Below are 21,390 nucleotides of genomic sequence, written 5' to 3'. Positions count from 1 at the left end.
AGGAGGGAGCGAATAACTAGGACAAGGATGATGCACAGCACCTCATGGGTGGGAATAAGAATTAGTGTATAATAGTACGTCCCCCTTAATTCATAGGCTTCAACTCACAAAACAAACTCATGCATTATAATTTCTAGTTAAGAAAAATCAAAAAACCATGTTTACATGCTTCTATTAACAAGATAAATATTAAAATTTAGTTTAAGACTAGTAATTTTAATATTATGATAGCGTAAAATTTCTATATAGTGCTTTTGAAATTACAATTATTTAATTATGAAAAATATTTAGTATTTGACGATACAGCCGATAAAATAGAAAATAATTCGAATGGACATCTTTGAATTTTCTTCACTGAATAGACTTGAGAAATATTTATAATGTAGACAGAAAGCCTGAATTTTTATACTACCTGATTAAAAAACATGTTGTTTACGTAACGAATACTAAGTACACCAAAAACATAAACAGCAAATATGAAACAAAAATTAGATAAATCTTATTTGATATTTTCGATTTAATACTGTATTATCAAAATACTTTTATTAATATAAACAAGTGATAGTAATCAAATTTTAATTGTAATACACATATCCAATCAATTACAAAAACGCAAAAGCATTTCCACAATTTAAAAAATACAAAAATATATTACACTGTATAGTTACCGAGAAAGTTTAAATTTAGCGGACAACCGTTCAAGTAGATTGATATATTTAAAATGGAAGACGATAACAAATATAATTATCAACGTTTAATAAGCACTGTTCACAACATACTTATTAATAACTGATCGTCCACACGCAAATATAATTTTTTTTTTATTATAAGTATATAAAATGATAAATCTGTAGTTCGACTATCCCTACCACCAAAACTATCACCTTGACTACGGTTTCCAAGGAGATACCTAGTCGAGTTGACGCATGTTCCCACCAGGCCTACACTGACTATCGATATAAAAATGTAAGACTTCTGTGAGTGATCGAACAATGAAAAAATTAAAGGGGAAGAGTTATCGACTATTGTCGGTCATCTGGTTACATAATACATTTTATCTTTTGATAATAAATACATCTAATCAGGAGTCGGCAACCTTTTTACCTCCACATACTATAATTTTTTTCAGTTTCTCACTGAGGGTTACTTACAAAATTAAAATATTAAAAAATATAATTTTAATATATAATACTAATATATTTACGGATAGCAACAATCATATAATGCAGCGTTTCTCAAACTGTGGGTCACGACCCCTTAGGGGGTCGCGAGTCAATTTTTGGGGAGCCACGAGAAGTTTTTTTTTAATTATATAGATTGTAAGAAACAAGCACATTCATCACATACGCCTAATTAATAATAAAGTATTATATTATTATTATTATAAAGAAGTAAATAAGAAATAAAATAGAATACATTTGTTTTTTGAAATTATTTTTATTGATTCTGTAAATGTAAAACTATGGCGTCGTGATAGATTTTTGGAAAAAAATTTGGGTCGCGGTCCTAAAAAGATTGAGAACCACTGATATAATGAGTTAAACATTGCGGTTGTCCTTATTAACTACTTTTTAATAAATACATTAGGAGGAAAAATTTAAAAATAATTATTAACTCATTTTTGGAGTGCAAAAATATAAAAATATTTCATTAATTGTTTCTAGTGTGACTTTTGAGGTTGAATTTTTACCGCCAATTTGTTTATATCCGCTTTTATATTGGATATTCTCAAAATTGCATTCAAGTGTTCATTGCTTAATCGTGAAAAACATTTATTTTTTCAAAATTTAAATATTGAAAATTTCTGCTCACAAATATAAGTGTTATCGAAAGCAGTAATCATTTTTTTTTAACAAAACTTTAAATGCCTTTAAAATTTATTTCAGAAAGACCCGAATAAAATATTTTAGGCATTTACTTTCCTTAAAAGCATTTATAAGAACATTGTAGTTTTGCAATTCTATGACTTCCATCTGTAAATTACATTCAGCATCATCAATGTAAACAGAACAACTTGATTATATTCTCTTGTATGTAAAAACCAAAAAATCGTTTTGAAAATTCATTTTTTAGGTTATCAGTTATATTAAATTTTTTTTTTTAAATTTTTAAAAAAAAAACTATTTTTATACGATGTCTTCACGCTAAGACCATAACCAGATAAGTATTTGTCGTAATCGACGATATATACAATATATTATACGATTAGATTACGTTCTTGAACATAGTTTATCTTACATTATTATATCGATAGTCAAAAGGTCAAGTGTCATAAACCATAAAAAAATAATTTTACAATAGACACTTTAAATATTTTATTTACCTATATAATCATTTTTGATCGTACTAGATAATTATTTTTTTTTTCTATGATACCTGAGAATCAGTTTTTTTAAGAATTGAAAGTTTATAATAGTTATTTGCATAGTTAGTTTAGTTTTATTTATGACCTAGTCGAGGGTTACAGCGTTTGACCACATAATATTTATGATTGCATTATTAATAGTATAGCTTTGTATTAGAGTTACTGCATTTGACATTAGTACATTTTGGTTACAGTACGTAATAGTTATTTAAATTTAGATCAAACCTTATTGTTTCGTAAAAATGTTTGCGATACATATTTTTAAAATGATAAGGTAGTGGATAAAGTAAATTAAAATGTAATAATAATATTATTTTGATACGGCTATTCAATATGCGAAATCATCAACCAAAGAATAAAACTATTCCCGAAAAGCTTGCTAACGTTGATAACTTCATTAAAAATTTGACACTAATTTTTTAATTGTCACACTACTGCAGAGCCAATAAAACTGCCCGTAAATATTTGTTACCAGAAATGAAAAATCTTACGTAAAAATTAAGTTTTTATAAATATTATAATTTATAATAGAGAAGAATGGGAAAGGATTTGTTCTATGGCAAGATGGTCTCAAAGGCCTTAAAAAAAAAAAAAAAAATTATAATTTATAATATTACATATTTGTGTTTAATTATTCAATAATATCATATTAACATTATGTTATTGGTGTACCTATTTCATATACGAACAAATTTTGAATATTAATTGATTAACACTTAAGGTTTCAGCATGTGGGTTACAATGTGGCATAATGTAGAAAAAAATCTTGAGGCTTACGTTTTCTTTTTATAACATTTTTATGTGGCTTACAGCATTTGTCACTATTTATCACTATGGGTTACGACGTTAAAATAAAAGATAAATATTAAAATTATAGTAGTTAAATAATATAGTGAATTACGACCATTGGTTAATCACAAGAAAATTATATGAAATTTAATATTTCACGATAATCTCATTTTCGACCAAAGTGAGGGTTACGACAATTGGCTTTTTGATCATCGATATAACAATCATAATTCAATTTTATTTATAACAATTTCAAATATAAAATTAAAGTTTTAAACATCATGAAATATATTTGGACTTTAGAGGACCGCAGCAAAAAGTTCCAAAGGCCGCGGGTTGTCGGTGCTTGCATTAGTTGCTGTCGCGTTAGGCCTTCCGCGCACGTGATACTGTGGTGCGCGATGTATACAATACGAGCGTCCGTGCGATTGCGAATCAAGTAATATTACAGGAAGTAATTTTGCTATTATTTCTATCATAGTTTATGGAAAATTCGATTATTAATCATTAACTGAAAACACAGTTTTTGGTACTTTTTTCTATAATGTATTATCTAATGTCGGGTTCATGCAGTGACGGAGAAGCAATTGTTACGCACTATTTGTACAAAAAAAAAAAAAAATTAGTAGAGAAAAGCAAGAAGGAAATCAAAGAAGGATGTTTTGAATTCAAAGAAACCACCACTGTCGGCTTTTAGTTTCGACTAGAGAACATCTAAAAACCGACGTAAATGTGTAGCATTCTATAAAATGTAAAAGGAACTTTACACAAGAATTGTGAACATAATCTCTCCTTCCTGCCATTGATCAGAAGAATACTATCAAGAATAGAATACTATCAGTAGTGTGAGTATAGAAGAACGAATTGAACAAACTTATTTAATGTTGAACGCCTCTATCATTAATAATACCATTTATTATAGAATATTCTAAAATCAATGATAATATTAATATGTAGTCTATTTAATATAATATGATATATTAATAATGTACATTATATACGACTAAGGGCGTAGGAAAAGATTATTTATGAGGAAGTCAATATATTTAGGTAGGTAATAATTGAGGCGTATAGAACCAGAACGGCCTAAACCACAAAAAATCAAATTTTGTTTTATGCGATAAAACATTTCACATTTATTATATTTGAAATCCACAATAGCCTATCCCACAAAAAAATATATTTACTAGATAGCAGCTTTGTAATTATGATATATAATTTTAGAACCGAAGTGGCCCAACTCTATGCTAGTAATATGCTTATGCCTAATAAGAAAAAAAAAATGAAAAATAGTCAAAACTTGAAATGCCCGTCCTGCAACAATTACACTTTTGTGGGTTAGGCTGTTCTGGTTCTATGCGCCTCAATTATTTTTATCATTACCTATTTATTTACTAGCTGAGATTTTGGTAATGGGGGGAGGTTGAACCCACAAACCCCTCTTTCCTACACCATTTTATGTGATCCATGTGACACGACAGTCAAGCGAACAGGATTGCCAATCACGCGTGTACAGTCACGTTGCAATTGCGTTGTTGTCAAACCGTGTTATTAATGACCATTCACTTTGCTAGGAAATTGCGTCACGTGTCAATATCCTCGTGTACGGAGGACTATAATATCGCGCACTATACCTCAAATTTTTACAGTTTAGATATAGGTCCTGTGCCCTTTCACTCCCATCCACGACTTGGACACACACATTTATAAGTTTTTTAAATTTATACAATTAAAATTAATCGTTAAGAAATTCGATAACAGCTTTACAGTTGATATACAAACATTCTAAATCTGTAAATTAGATATGAAAATGATGAATATAAAAATGATAATAATAATTTCAATTCAATTAAAATTATATTAAAATAATTCGAAGTGAATCACTGAATCAATTAAATAAACTAAACTGAATTAGGAGAATTAATTCATTCATCTGAATCATATTCCTCTAGTCACTAGATAACACATAACTACGTGAATATTAATATGATAAAAGAAATTATAATTGCTCATTTAATAGGTTTACAAACAAACTTTAATGTACGGTTTGAAGATTTTCCAGAAGAAAATCTAGGTTGGATAAAAAAATCCATTTCATTTTAATATAAATGAAATAAAATTAGAAAATTTAAAAATAAGCGAAGAACTTACTGACTTGTCACCAGATGAAAATCTACATATCAAATTTCAAGAAAATGCATATGATACATTTTAGATTTCTATCAAATATGAATATCCAGAATTATCAAAACAAGCCATATCAATTTTACTAACTTTTGCATCAACTTACTTATACAAAATAGCATTTTCAACTCTTGCGATAAAACAAATATCGCTCCAGATTAAATGTTGAAGCTGATTTAAGAGTAGCAGTATCAAATATAAAACCAAACATAGAATCAATCATATCTATAATGCAAGCTCAGGTTTCTCATTAAAATAATTTCAGTAGTTTTTTTAATTTTAGATTTTATCTTATTCTATTTTTGTATTTTTTTTTTTTTCATTTTTTGGATTAATTAAATTAAAGAAATGTTAAATGACACATGATAAATTGATGATTTTATTTATATGAATAATTTGTTTGTATTCATTAAGACTATTAAGTAAATATATATTATTATTAAGAAAAATTAAAAGTGAAGTAAAAAATATCAAAATGACTATTACTTCAACTGTCAAACCTTCATAATTTTAAAACTTGACAATATGTATTTATATAACATAGGTTCAATAAAATGTAATAATAATTAAAAAACTATTTAAAATGTGTTAAATAAAGTATCGATGAACCGGGGTTTTCATTTATGTGTATACTTCTTTTTCACCATTATACCCGGATTATCGAAGTTCTATTCTATTTGATGGCCTTGATGTCACTAAAATTTGCATAGAGTTAGTAAACTTATACATTTTGAATTTGATTTTACAAACCATTTGTGTAAATTTATTTTTACAAATAATTTACATATTATTTAAATTAGGATTGTTTACAATGAGAATTTACATTAGTATTAACCCTATTTCACAAAGAAACTCTGTAACAAAAATTAAAAATATTATGATTCAGGAAAAAAATCATCCAAATATTTAATGAAAAAATTTAAAAATATCTAATTTGACATATACTTTTTTCCAAAGTTAGACTCAATAAGCAATTATAAATGAAATTGTATAAAATTAGAAAAATATTGTTCATTTATTAAATAAAAGTTTCTCTGAACTAATTAGCAAATCATTTTGGTCACTTTGCCCCATTTTATAGGAACATATTCTACATTATATTGATATTCATTTGTAGTGAACTAAAAATTTTAAAGTTATAATTGTAATACAAAAATGATTAGTCTATAAAAAGTTTGTCTTAAGATAAATTCAGATATGCCATGACTTAAAGAGGTAAATGAAATAAAGGAAACATAGGTACTAACAATGTCTGTTTCATTGGTTTTCCATCATTAATACTTACATTATAAATATTTAGTTTTTTTCTATTTCCAATGTTTCAATTCATCATCAGTTGATAATATAAGGAGTTGGAAAATTGATTTGAATTTTTCATAAAATAGGGTTACCATAAATTTATAAGGTAAAACCGGGACAACACAAACACAATATTGAGTAATATACTTTTTATATAACTTTTAATACATTAAGAAGACCAGTGGCGTATACAAGGAGGAGATATGGAAGTCAGATCTCCCATTCGCCTTTTTTTAAATGTTATAAAATAATGTTCTTAGAGTGATTGCGTTAGAAACGTAAAAAAAAAATGATAAAATAAAAATAATTATTTGTTCGCAAATGATCCCCCCATACAAAAGTTATGTATACACCACTAAAGAGGATCATTAATGGCTGGCAATATAATATTTAAAAAAAATATATTATATATTATAAGTGTAAATTATAAATTATGTTTTTATTATATATTGTAAAACGGTTATGATTAAAAATGTACTTTGAGATAAAATGGTCAAAATTAAAAATTAAACAATACTAAATTTTCTCTAAACGTCTAAGCTGGGTTATATAGACATCCCGAAAATATTTTTTGGGACACTGTGACGCAAATTCCAAAACTGGTGATAATCCTGGTTTTACGGGACGTATGGCAACCCTATCATAAAATCTACTTTAGCTTGAATTTCTTACATTTTTAAATTTTTTACTTAAAATACCAAAAATTAAAAATAAAATACTTTTGATAATTTTAATGCGACCAGTTTGTTTAAATCTGGGAAACAAAATCTAAAAACTTGGAAAGTTGATCTATAGAAAACTTTTTGACAAATTCAAATTGATTTTCAAAATTCTAACCCATAAAACTATCAATGTATAGGAAATGGAAAATATCTATATTTCTATAATGTGAGGGCCAAACAATCCCCTTGGGATCAATAAATTCAAATGTATAAGGAATTTAAATACCTTATTTTAAACAATGATATTATTTATTTTAACAATATTAATGTAAATGGTATTAGTGTCACCTAGAAATAGTTCCAAAATAAAAAAAAAAACCATAATTTTTATTAAATTTTGCAATAAGAAAATTTAATTTCCTAAAAAATTAGCTCTACGATAAAATTATATCTTAAAGCAGGGATGACCAACCCTCGGCCTGCATGTGGCCCACCTTGGAATGTTTGAGGACCGCGAGATTATCAATTATTTACAAAAAAAATTATTTGTGTCCTGATAAAATATTCTGAAAAGCCAGCACAACGCAGAAGCTGTGTTATTAATAACATAATCACAACAATGTTAGATTCATCAACTAAATCTTTGTTTCCAAGTATTGTCAAAAAACCATGTTATTCTAGTAGTCATAAAAACAGTGAATTACATTCGATCACATGCGCTTTCACATTGATAATTTAAAGAGTTCTTGAAAGAATTAGATTCAGAATTCGGTTATAAAAACAATAATAATTCATTCTTTTTCATTCATTTCATTCTTTCATTCATTCATTTCAAACAAATAATACACCAACGCTTATTTTATAATAATAATTAATCCTGTTTAAAATGTTTACTCCAAATTTTTTTGTATTGGAACAAAATACAAATATAATTTTATATATGGCCAGCAGTTTTGTATTGTATTTCTAAAATGACCCTCAAGATCATTGGCCACCTCTGCCTTAAAGTTTATTCCTACTAATTATGTTTATTATAAAATATGGAAATCATAATTTACTTAGCTAAACTTATTATTCTATCATGTGATTCTAACTGTTGCTTATTTCTAACCAACAAATACTATTTGCGTCATTTTCAAATGACTAACTTGATGTTATACAAATAATGCTACTTTTGTAATACTTAGTTTTGTAGTATAAAAGGGATACCTGAATCACATACATAGTTCTAAACAGCTACAAACTGACATTTATAAATTATTATTTTGTAACAAGGATTAATGGTAGCATTCTTACTGATTTAATAATATGACAAGTCTTAATTCTCGTATAAAAATACATTTTATTTCATTATTTTATAAAGTAAGCGATCAGTTATAATATCTACTTGCATTTGTGTAATAACTCATAACCATATTGGTCATTACAATAGTATAATTATGACTGGTTGACTTCAATAATTTGATTCATTTTAAGAATGTAAAGAAGATGTCATATAGTTCTCAAAGCCAAACATTTGGATACGGCATTTACTAGAAAAATTAAATTAAAGTAATCAGAACATGGCTACACTAAATAGTATTTAAAAAACAAACTTACACTTTAAGTTGATATAGTAAATACCAAGGATTAAGTTGATACAAGATTCTATAAAGGTACCTATTTCCACAAAAAATAAAATAACAAATATTTAATAAATTAATATTAAAAAATATTTATAAATTAACAAATTATAAAATACTTTTAATCATGACCGATGATTGACAACTGAATGTTGTTTCAAAACACTTTGACGTACTACACTACTCTTGATAACTAAATATTCAATACTGTTTATGAATTAATAATTGCTGAACAATGATACTTCAGAATTCAAAACCAATTTATAAAATTAGTGATATTGATTAACACCAAATAAAGAAATGATAAAACACAAACAATTAAAATTAATTATGAAAAATAATAAAAATTAAATGTAAATGATATTTTATCTAGGCATAACTAAACACTGAAAAAGCCACACACCTCACTTTAAAATTCATCTTATGAAGTGAACTGTCTGTTAACATTTATCATAAACACTTATTTAGTTTTAAATCAATTTCTTATTTACATCCCACGATATATATGATAATTAATATTGTAATATTTACCTTTCAATATCTTGATACGATTAGCTTCATATGATTTTAAATGAAAATTCCTATAAAAAAAGGGTACAAATAAACGCGGCCAGTGTAACACACTATACTATTATTATGTTAGCGGTTGATCGGTAATTCAGAAAGTTCAAAAGTATTCCGACCGAATTAATTCACCCAATCAATGTAAGCCTGTATGATCATAACCATAGAAAAGATTATGTTCAAAAACCTTCAGGATAACCATGGTGTGACGTTTTCACGTTGATAACGTAGTCTTACAACTATACGTTTTTGATTGGCTGTTCGGACAGTTATCCGTTATAGCTGATAACGAGATTTTAAAAGTTGTGACTGTTCGTATTTCCCATACATAACTGTAGTTTTGGTTGCATTATTTCGGAGTAAATTAAAAATTCCAAAACTAATTCAGGAGATGCATAGCACAACTCAATAGCCGGCTTATTTATGCGTCGAAACGTGCAAGAAAACATATACCAACCACCAACATTCATTGTACAGTATTAAAACACTGCAATGCAACTGAAGAGGATCCTAGGAAATAAATCTCTAACCTAACATACCTAAGGCCGTTGGTATTTAAAATATTTCAAAGATTACCTTAATTTTCAGTTTAATAATTAAAGTGGAGTACTACTTATACTGCTCATTAACATTTAGTATCGATTGATAATCGTAATTATTCATAATAGCCTTAAGCTGAAGCCACACAGAACGCTATGCGTGCTATGTTCGCTATACGAATAAAAAATAATTTTCTATATTGATCACGTAAATGGCCATACAGAAAAAGCGTACGCTACGTTTTGTTCTTAGTCAAGTTGCGACGCGTCGTCGAGTGTTTGATTTGTAGCAATATTTTTGAGCGATGTGTCGCGTTTGCAGGTTATTTGCAGGGACGTATTTTAGGGGGATGAAGAGGCGATCGCCCCCCTTGAATCCGTATTTAAGGAATTGATTATGTGTGAGATACACATTTCAAATTTTTTTAATGTGGATTATTTAATAACGAAATAAAATTACGCATGGCTGTGAATACTGAATTGGGCTTTTTGTCGGATCCATACTTAGTAAAAAATACAAATAAAACACAAGCGTAACTTTCAAAACATAGACATGTGTTAAAAAAGAACTACACAAAACTCGATTCTAAGTGGATCCGGCATTAGATAAAAAAAAAAAAGATTCACCTAATAACATAAATAAAAATATTTAATTATGATGAAAAATTTGTATTTATTATACGTACATATTATTAGTATTCGTCATTTGGGTAAGTATACATTATTTTCTATGAAAGTAAAAAGTCTGTAATTTTTGTTGATTTTTGGTTAGTATTAGAAGAATTTTCATTAAAACTACCTAAACCATTATGTGTAGGAAAAATGTTGTCAGAAACTCTAGACTGCTGTTGAACGTATCTTCAAAGTTCACGAATATAAGTTTGTGTAACTTTAACACCGTTAAAGCTTTGTCATTTACTTATACATTGTATTTTATAGTTTCAGCATTTTATACTTTATCTAATCTGTCATATATTCGAGTTAATGAATCGTAATAGGCGGTGGTTACCGAATAATGACTTCAATATACCGAAATACCTTAACACATAAGTCCAATACTGAATGATCGGGACTGAAAAAATAAAAATTCAACATACAGAAACTTTGAGATAGCGAGATTCCACTGTTTCTCTACACGCAAAAACATGATACAAGAAAGAATTTGTTGTCCAATAATCCAATTAAACTCGCAAATATGCCGGTGTACCATAAAAATATATTTTAATGCAATCAATACAAACTTGGTCGTTTTTCCAAAGAAAGTTATGTTTAAAAATATTTAGTCAGTTGCGGTTATAGAAAGCGGCTCACAAAATAAATATTCTTCAAAATAATTGTTAAGACTTCTATAATGTATAGATGCTATTATGCGTTATTTTAGACATTTATCAATTTGAATTGAACATTTTATTTGCTAAAATCACTTAATGTATTAGCTGTTTTAAAATATTTTCAGATGTAAAAAAAATCTATCTTTTCTTTAATAGTGTTATCCAAAAACAGAATTAATTATAACTTATTAGCTTTATCATCTAAACAGACGGTTCTAATTAGTGAAATAGCTGCTATTTTCATAAGTTATTTTCTTATGTTATGGAATTTTTTGACTGTGTCATTTTTATGATATTATAGGTTCAACAATAATGGGTTAGTAAATTTGGTTTTAAATAAATGAATAAGACATATATAAACACACAAGATGTGACATTTATAAAATGATTACCTTACGATAAGCCTTTTGTGTTCTAAAATGCAAAAGAATACGGATATAACATAACATAACTCAAGCCCCCCGAATAATTATAATATTGCAAGAAATTGTTTGAAAGAATTTACTTTCGATGGGGCTATGCCGGGGTCGGAAAATTTGTCCGTTATTGAGAAGTGTCCGTTAAGAGAGGTTTCACTGTACCACTAAATTAGGCTTGAGTTATGTTATGTTATATCCGTATATCCGTTATGTTATATCACACTTTGATTGTTATTTATTAAACAAAAATTGAAATCTTCGCAATTGTTCGATTGCAAACCTTGTTATTACTGTTTAATTAATTTTTTCCCGGGGGGGGGGGCAAATGCCCCGTCTGGCCTCCCCCCTTTGGGCGCCCATGCCTCTAAGTATAATCATTACGCTGCTTTATTTATTGGAATGCAATGTTAAATAAAATTGGTACATGATTATTTATTTGATATTTGTGTAGATAACTACACTTCTGGTGTTCATTTTTATACCCACAGCCTAAGTACAACGAAATCAATAAAAAATATTTTATTTCACTTATTAACATGATATTCATTAATTATTAAGTTAAGGTTCTAAATAATTTTACAGTCTTAAAATTAAATATTTTTTATTTAATACTAAGTTTCAAACATTTTTATTATTTTTAATCGAGTTTCAATAATATAAGCTAATAGTTTGAAATTTTAGTTTTACATTTTTTGTTTAATATTTTAGTACACAAGTTTTTTTTTTTACTAAGCAGTAAAAAATGAAAATCAATATACTAAAATATAAAAATAAAAATTCAAAAATATTATACCTAAAAAATTGAGTTTAAAAAAACTCGTAAGTTTATATCTTTTAATACCACAAACTCAAAACATATATATATGTTTTTTTATATATTAGTTAGGAAATGATGGAATGAATACAGGTGTAGGTGTTCAAAACTATTATATAGTGAAACTTGATACCTAAAATATTACCTGACATCCTCTACTAACACCTGTTGGAGCAAAAAGCGCACAAAATTAAGAAAAGCTACCTTTCTGTAGCTCACTATAAAGCAATCAATGTAATTGGATGATTTGGTTTGATTTCCTTGTCTCATAACTGGAAACTTATAACCAGGGCTCGGAAGTTCTATCAAATGCATATTTTTATTGGTTTATCCTAGAACATCCAAAGTATAATACAAATATGTTTCACACTTCTCTGATGTCATACACGAAATTTTATTTTGCTATTTTTTGCATATTTACGATTTTTACTGCTATTTTGCTAATTTTAGGTTTTTAGTGCTATTTTTGGGTATATTTTCACATAAATACATATTATAGGAGGTATTTTGCTAATTTGGAGTTATAAATGCTGTTAATGGGCATATTTAAGGAAATAAACACAAATTGTGCATGGACTGCACAGAGTCGCAGATGAAGTTAGAAATCAATTTCACATAGTTATTATGTGAATAAAGTAGTATAAAGTTATATAAATAACTTAATAAAACAGTAAATAAAGTTATTTCAAGTGTAAAAAAAATCTTTAGAAAAGCCCCAAGTCATTTACTTGTATTTAAATCGGAAGCACCAAACTTACCCTTACCTCCGGAGCCAATTATCACACGTTAGGGAAGTTAGATTAATGCAGCAATTTATTATTGTGAGAATTTCGGGATAATCCACCGTGTTATTTTTATGCTAGACAGAAACGATGCAGTTAGTATTAAAGATGCTCAAGATAACATCATAAAACCTGGATTGGAAAACAACTTAACGTATATTAAGTCGAACTTTGCCAAATTAACTTTGGCTATTGAACAATTACAACGGCAACATATGCCTTTATCGGATTTACTAAAAATAGTTCAAGATATTCAAAAATCATTTGAAACATTAAGTGGTCCAAATGGAAAATCTGTTCAAAATAAATTTAATCAGGTACAGGAAAAAAATCGTGGTCTCTTGGCGTTGGTAAAAATATCACAAGTTCTAACGAGTGAAGAGACACTCCGAAATTTAGATGGTCTTCCCGAAGACTTAAATTGTAACGACTTAACATTTTTTAAGTACGCACCCGTGACGTCTGTCGATGTAGAGCGGTCATTCTCGGCATACAAAACTCTACTATCAAATAATCGTAGATCATTCAAATTTGAAAATATAAGAAAACATCTTATTATTCAGTGCAATTCTTAAGGTAAATAAAATTAATACACTATACTATTCATTTATTAATAAATTTTTTTATATGTTTATGTTAACAGAAAATGTTCCAGAGCCTTACTTCTCAAATATTTACTGTTCATATTTTATAAAAAAAACTTGTATAATTTAAAAAAATTTTAAATAAAACATTTTTGTTAATGAAATTTAATTTTGCATATTTTCCAATTTTTAGTGCTATTTATAGCGCTTATATTAATGTTTTTATGTGCATATTTAAGCACTAAAAATGATTTTTTTTAGTGCTTTAACTTCCGAGTCCTGCTTATAACCTACCACAGGACTTCAAGTATTTTTACAATAATTACATTTTTTTTCATCAGTTACTTCTTTATCAATACATTGTCCAACATCATATGCATTCATATTAAGCTCATATACATTTTTTTAGCTACACATTAAAAGTAAATACATATAATTACAATAAAATATGATAATTTATATGCAAATATTATTAACTATAAATTTCAATTTGTTACTTTATTTTTATTCAAATTTAAGCAAAATCATGTCATCAATATAGCAAGCATACCATATACTATGTTATACACTAGTAAATTTGTACAAATCGTATTTCAATAATAATACAAAATACCTATAGGAAAATAATTTGTATATAAAAATAGTAATAATTAAATTAAAGTAGTAAGCACTTACTTTTGGTAAATGTATAATGACATACGCATTTTTAGAATCTTCTAAATTATGTAGATCATGAGGATACTTATTGATTTTTAGTTTTATTATTAAACAATTTAAACAATGTCTCATTTCTTTTTTCCCGCTTATAGTATTAATATGTGATCAAATACATAGTATTTCAAAATAATATATAATAATAATTATAATATTTTTTTAAATTATGTTGTCAATTTGTTTCTTATTCAGAGGGCTATCGTAAAGTTTAGTGGGGCATAGAGAAACTTAAAGAATGGGGCCTTTACAGTTGCAAACCAGTGGGGGTTATGGGATTAACAAAAAAAAGCAATGAATGTTGTGGCCACCTAAAGTTTGAGGCCTGAGGCAAAATAGTCCCAATGTCCCTCCTCTCAACGACACTGCTCATTCAAAAGTAAGTAAACACGAATAATAATAACATATTTACACACAAGCAACTGATAATGTTAACGAAAACAATCCTTTTGTAAACCGATATTAATCCCCTCCTAACAATCAATCGACCGATGATGAGTTATGTCCATGAGTATGTAAATTTCAACTAAACCGCTACGATTAAGCTAATTTTGCTGATACCACACAAAACGCTATGATATATATGCTTTGTACGATATGTTCTCTATACAGTGGGGCCACACAGATTAATACGCTACGTATACTACGTACAATTTTTACTACTACCCCAGCAGTGGCGGCTCATGAGATTCACATAAGGCAGTGCACAAATATTTTGTATGATACCTACCTGAATAAGTGGGTAAAAAATAAAAATATTAATTTTATCATAGGTATGAGTACATATAATGTAATTATCAACATACAATGGCGTATGCGTGGGTTTTCATTTCGGAGGAGGCCGATTATGTATTTTATTTTTGGGAGGAAGGGAAGGAGGAAAAAATCTATTACGAAAAAAATTACTTTAATACTATAAGATTTCTCGACTGTTTTTAAAAAAAATGTCTTATATATAAAGATAAAAATGATAAGTATATCATTTTAAAATACAAGTCTTAGGAGGAATGCGTTATTCTAAACAAAATAAATAGAGAGATGAAAACTGTAAATACAAAATAGTAGAGGGATGCCATCACTCCGTATCCCCTCCCCCACTTCAAGCATTGCGTATATAGACAATTTTATACTCAGTCTGTGGTCGTGGCTAATCGATATAGTTGTAATAAACCTCTGAATACAGCTAGTATAATTAATACATAATTTCAATGTATCAATCTAGTTGAATAATTAAAATATTGTGTATGTGCAATAGGATCATAGTCACAACTTGGGGGGAGCTTGGGTGTGCTTAACACCCCCATTTTCGAAATTAGCACCCCCAAATATATTCATGATAATTTAAATTAAAATACTCACTATTCATTATATATAGAAATATAGTTTTTATTGTATAAATAAATAAATTTATTATTAAAATAATGGTGTTGGAAGTTTGTCCTTCGTCTCTTCAGTCCTAAAACTAAATAATGATAATGGGTAGAGTTACCAGATTTTGAAATCCCTAAACCGGGTCATCATATTGAATGACCTTATTTTTATTTAGATATGAAAACAAAATAATTATATAATTTTGTAATTTAAATACTTTTATTGGCTAATATACTCGTAAAGATACATTATTATTGTATGTTTTATTACGTATACGTATTTTAGGGGGGGGGGGGGAAGGGGGGGGGACCCCCCCCCCCCCCATGAATCCGTATTTAAGGAATCGATCATATGTGAGATAAACATTTCAAATTGTTTTAATGTGGATCATTTTATAGTGATATTTAGTGTCCATACCAGGATACCAAAACTTATTTAAAACGTTATAAGTATAACGTTAAACTATTCAAAAAGCGATTGAAATCAATAACAGATAACGAAACATAAACAAAAAACTATTAAAATTAATATCGAATAACATAACAGAAAACGATTAACGATTGAAACATAATAAAAATTGCCATAGAAAAATATTTATAACTATCAGTAAAATAGATTTGAACATAGTTATTTTTGTAAAATTAACTTAAATTACTAGGTAATGTAAAAAAGATGTTTAAAACTGTAATAAATGTATCAACTAATAAAATACAAATAAGCATTACCAATTATAATTTATAAATATGCTTCTGAATGTCGGATATTGTCGGCGCAGAACCCGTATAACCTGCTTCATCAAAAATAATTTCGGTGAACACCGATGAGCATTAGTAGTAATACACCTTACATAAGTTATAATATTACGTATATATATTATACGTGGTAAGTGCATTTTTTTGTTGTTATACAACAAATATGATTGCTTTATTTATAAGTTATGAATAGAGCCCGGATATTATGCAGTTGAATGTTTGTACTAAGTGTATGCACGTCTATGGAGGTTTAAAATGTCTACGATTCATATCATACCGAATTTAAACACCAAATTTTATATTACATATTTTGCATATTTCTAAGGTTATTGCATATTTATTCATAAATGTATATAACAAGCATATTTAATGGGTTTTTAATAAATTTAATTTTTTTGTATTTTTTTTAAGTTTTCCATTCCTTTTTTTGAGAATAGGTAACTTCAAATAATTTAAAATATTTATTTTTAGTTTTTTTTTATTTTTATTCTCGTTTTCAAGTTTCTTAAAGTTTAAGATTGGTTTAAATTATTTGAAATACAAAGCAGTGGATATTATCATTTATTTTGTTTTTGATAAAATATTTAGAATTTTATTTGGTGTAAAAGTGTGGTTTTTTAAAAAAAAAACACATTTTATAAAGTGTAACATAATGGATATATTAGCATATTTAGATACTTTTTCTTTGCATATTTGCATCATATTTGACACTTTTTTAAGGTGTATAATTCTGGGCTCTAGTTATGTACATAGAATTATGAGAATAACAAAAATAAAATATCGTTTAAGGCAGGGGTGTATTGGTACGTATACGCGGGTATACGGCGTATACCAGTGGCGTATATAGGTTTTCATTTCGGAGGGGGCCGATTATGTATTTGATTTTTGGGTAGAAAAGAAGGAGGTAGCACAATATTACGAAAAAAATTACTTTATCACTAAAAGATTTCGCGACTGTCTTTACACCATTAGAGAAATAAGAAACTCAATATTTTTAATGATTTATTATTTTTTAAAAATATAAAAACTACATTGTAATAAACAAATTTTTTATTAGAGTCACAATTTACCACATATTTTTTTAAAAGAATAAACATACTTCATAAGTATAAAATTTTAAATTATCGCATAAGCAACATTCTCAGTGTCACGACAAATTTTCGGAAACCCCCAGCATTAAGACATATCCATGTTAAAAATAATAATCTTTAAAAATGGCCATCTCGGCCCTCCCCATAAATACGCCCCTGGCGTATACACATCAGCAGATTTTCGATTTTCGGCGTATACCTAATGTAAAATATTATTTTACGAGTATACGCTTCTAAAATAACTCGAAAACAAAAAAACTAATAATAATTTAATAATAAATTAGAAAAAATTGTTATGAACCATAAAACTGATTGAAATATTTAGCTGTTGCAGATTACAGTGTACGCTGTGTTTAATGTATTTTGTTAACTGTAGTGAATAACATTGAATAAAATATTATGGAGTGTGAACATTTAGCCCATGGTTCTTAAATCTGCATCATGCAATTTATAACGCGCTGCAAATGTATATCTTATGGTGTTTTATTTTATAGTCTTAATAGAATTTAAAAACATGTAGTTACAAAGGATTAATTAAATGTTTTCGAACGTATCAAGAGCAAACAATTGTCTATGAATTATGACTAATTCATGTTAATTTTTTATTATGCTTTATTTTTGCTTTTTTTTAAAAAATAAATATGCTTCATTTTTGCTTTTTTTAAACAATTATGTGCTTTTTTTGTTATTTATTATACTTTAAAATCCTAGCCATAATTATAACGTTTAAATGTCCCATAACGGTAAACAATATATATTATTTTGATTTAAGCCCTGGTCCATACTTAGTGAAAAATCAAATAAAACACAAGCGAAACTTTCAGAACGCAGATAGGTGTTAAAAAAATAACTACACAACCGGTATATTTTATGGAATACATAAGTTTTGTCCTCGTTTATTTTATGGAGTACATAAGTAGTCTATTAGCATTACCCAAGAAACACCACGTGGAGGTTGGCTAGTATGTCTCGCAACAATTTTTGTTTTTTGTTACGTTAACAGTCTGATGTAAAAATCATCATAATATTAATTAAATGTACTATTGAATTAGCTTAATTTAACTTAAAATATTGTTTTATAGTTAATAATAAGTTTAAGCTAGGAAATAAGTTTTTAAGACACGTATTTTACAAAATTTAACAGGGTCAATTCTCCATTAGTAAAACAAAGCATCTTTTCTCTTAAATATTTTATTTTATTATTTTTTTTTTTTTTTTCATTTTTGGAGCATTTTTAGTATTATTGGGTTATTTTATTGGTTTTTAATGAATATTTGTTTAATATACTAAACAAATTTAGCCTATTCAAAATAAAATCAAAAGATAAATTATTTTCTTGATATTTAAATAGGTTTATCGGATTTTTCCATACATACTGTCAATCTTTATTCTTCTTTATAGTTTTTATCTTTTCTTAATTTATTATTGACTGTGGAACTTCACCAGTATTTAGTCAAATAACAAATAATCAGTCAGTTCGTGTTACATCGCAGACGCAACGATCGTATTACGTGTGTTTGTGATTTTAATTTATTAAATAGTATGTTAAATAATGTTAAATAAAATTTAATAATGTCATTTTATAATTTATAAGGTCATCTTTGTGGTAAAATGCATTTTTTGAAGGACATTTTTAGCTATATTTTAGAGAATATTTGTATGATTTTAAGTGCATTTAAATCCGGACACTAGTTATAAGGAAACATAATAACAAAATCATAGTATATTGTTAAACACCTTGATTTAAAACTTGATATTTATTTTATTTTATTTTGTTGCATATTCGAGTGTCCTTATTACAAAACAACATTATGCATACAAATGACAATACAGTGTACAACAGAAAGATTAAAAAATATTAAAATAATATGTAAAAACATTTTATAAATAATAATAAAAAACAAAATAATCACATAATTTCATTAATTTATAAATTATTTATTAAATATATACTTAGAATTATAAGCTGATGTGCGTGATGTTTTGATTATTCAAAACTAATTTATTATTATATGTACAATTATTTTTTGGTTCCATTTTTAAATAATAAATTAGTATTCATATGCTACCTAGACAAATATATAATAATATCTTTGGTGGCCAAAGCAAAAAATTATTTTTCAATGCAGCAATTGTCTTGGAAGTGGATTCTGTTTTGTTTTTTTATTAATCTGGGCATCAGCTACTGAATATAAGATACAATGAATTTATCATTAATCAGTGAACTCTTAAACATCAAAGAAAATCTTGAACCAAGTTCGTATTATCTACTATTACGATTAATTCGAAAACACAATTTAATAATGCAAAAATGTATAATGAAAAAAAAACCACAGTAGGTAAATTAATTTTTCGGAATATGATTACAGTTAAATAGTTTACATTTGTACATATTGTTATAAGTTCGATATTTAATTATAATATTTACATAATCTGACGAAAGAAGTTTCAATAAGTGTTCTTAAAACAAATTAATACAAACCCAATCAGAATAGTAAGCATGGACACAAGTTCGATGATGAACTGTTCTAGTTTTATTTTCGATTGTTTAATAAGTAAGAAAATGAACCGTTTTTTTGTAATGATGGTGGCGCAATTTGATCCAGCAATTGAAAGTAATTAGTGTGGCGAGCGGCTACTCGACATATATTTCGTATCTATTGATAACAGAATAAGTTTAATAACCGAAACAATTAGGTTCCAATGATTACTAATAATAAAAATCATTATACAGTTTATATTTAATAATATTCTGTGTATATAATTTTAAAAACTACATTACAATTTTACTGAAATTGAGTAAGTATAATAGTAAATTATTCAAATTACTACTCGAAGAGCGGTTAAGACGTACAAGCCACGTGACCCGAAAACATGAAGCTTGGTAAAAATCTCGAAACATACAGTTACAGTTAATACATATTTAAATTTATCCCAGCTCAATATAAAAAATGTCCTGAATTTGATTTCATCTTGCCATAAATGTTTTTCTATTAGGACACTGAAAAATCTTTCAGTTTTTTTGGCTAAGAACATTTCATGCACTTCATTTTTTTCATTTGACAATAAATATTTTATGACGCCTTGTTCTTCATCTACTTCTTGCAAAAAAAGTAGTTTTGCAATTCATTTTTGTTTTTTTATCGATAATAATTCGACACATTTTAAATTAAATAATTGCATAATGTAGTAACTTCCTAAACATTGAAGCCAGCGATCGAGAATAAAGCTACTAATATTTTACTTTACCCACTTTATAAGATGAACCTTCGTAGCTCCAATGTATAAATACAAATTGAACATAAATTTCAATTTTAATTTCAATCAATAACTATAAAAAAATAATATTTTATTATTCTATAATAATATATATTATTATTCTAGTTTTAGGTTTACAAAATATGAAGTTTTAATGTAAGGGATGCTCATTTAAGATTATTTAGATTATGGAACAATTGCGGAATTATTTAAAGGCAATGGGCAATAAGCTATACATCATAAGTATAAGAAT

At 27.0% G+C, this 21,390-nt stretch overlaps 2 protein-coding genes across 7 annotated transcripts in view; one reads left to right on the top strand and one right to left on the bottom strand.

Moving 5' to 3' along the window:
- The window catches only part of LOC112685898 (gastrula zinc finger protein XlCGF57.1-like), a 67,858-nt gene that overhangs the window by 38,047 nt on the left and 8,421 nt on the right, over nt 1-21,390 (bottom strand). For 2 of the 6 annotated variants that reach the window (XM_025557937.1, XM_025557942.1), the window contains exon 1: nt 9,453-9,690. The exons of 3 other annotated variants lie outside the window; for them this stretch is intronic. The gene's annotated coding sequence lies outside the window, so the exon portion shown is untranslated. Of the gene's footprint in view, nt 1-9,452; nt 9,691-21,390 lie in introns of those variants that run through there. One more of the 6 variants, XM_025557943.1, reaches the window with a different exon arrangement.
- LOC112685914 lies at nt 13,445-13,945 on the top strand. The gene has a single exon (XM_025557963.1). It carries the CDS (start codon nt 13,445-13,447, stop codon nt 13,943-13,945), a length of 501 nt encoding a protein of 166 aa, XP_025413748.1.

The sequence above is a fragment of the Sipha flava genome, unplaced genomic scaffold (genome assembly GCF_003268045.1).
Source record: "Sipha flava isolate LNK unplaced genomic scaffold, YSA_version1 298_pilon_pilon, whole genome shotgun sequence".
Classification (NCBI taxonomy): Eukaryota; Metazoa; Arthropoda; class Insecta; order Hemiptera; family Aphididae; genus Sipha; species Sipha flava.
The sequence above is the reverse complement of the archived record's forward strand: the minus strand, read 5'-3'. Positions and strand labels throughout refer to the sequence as shown.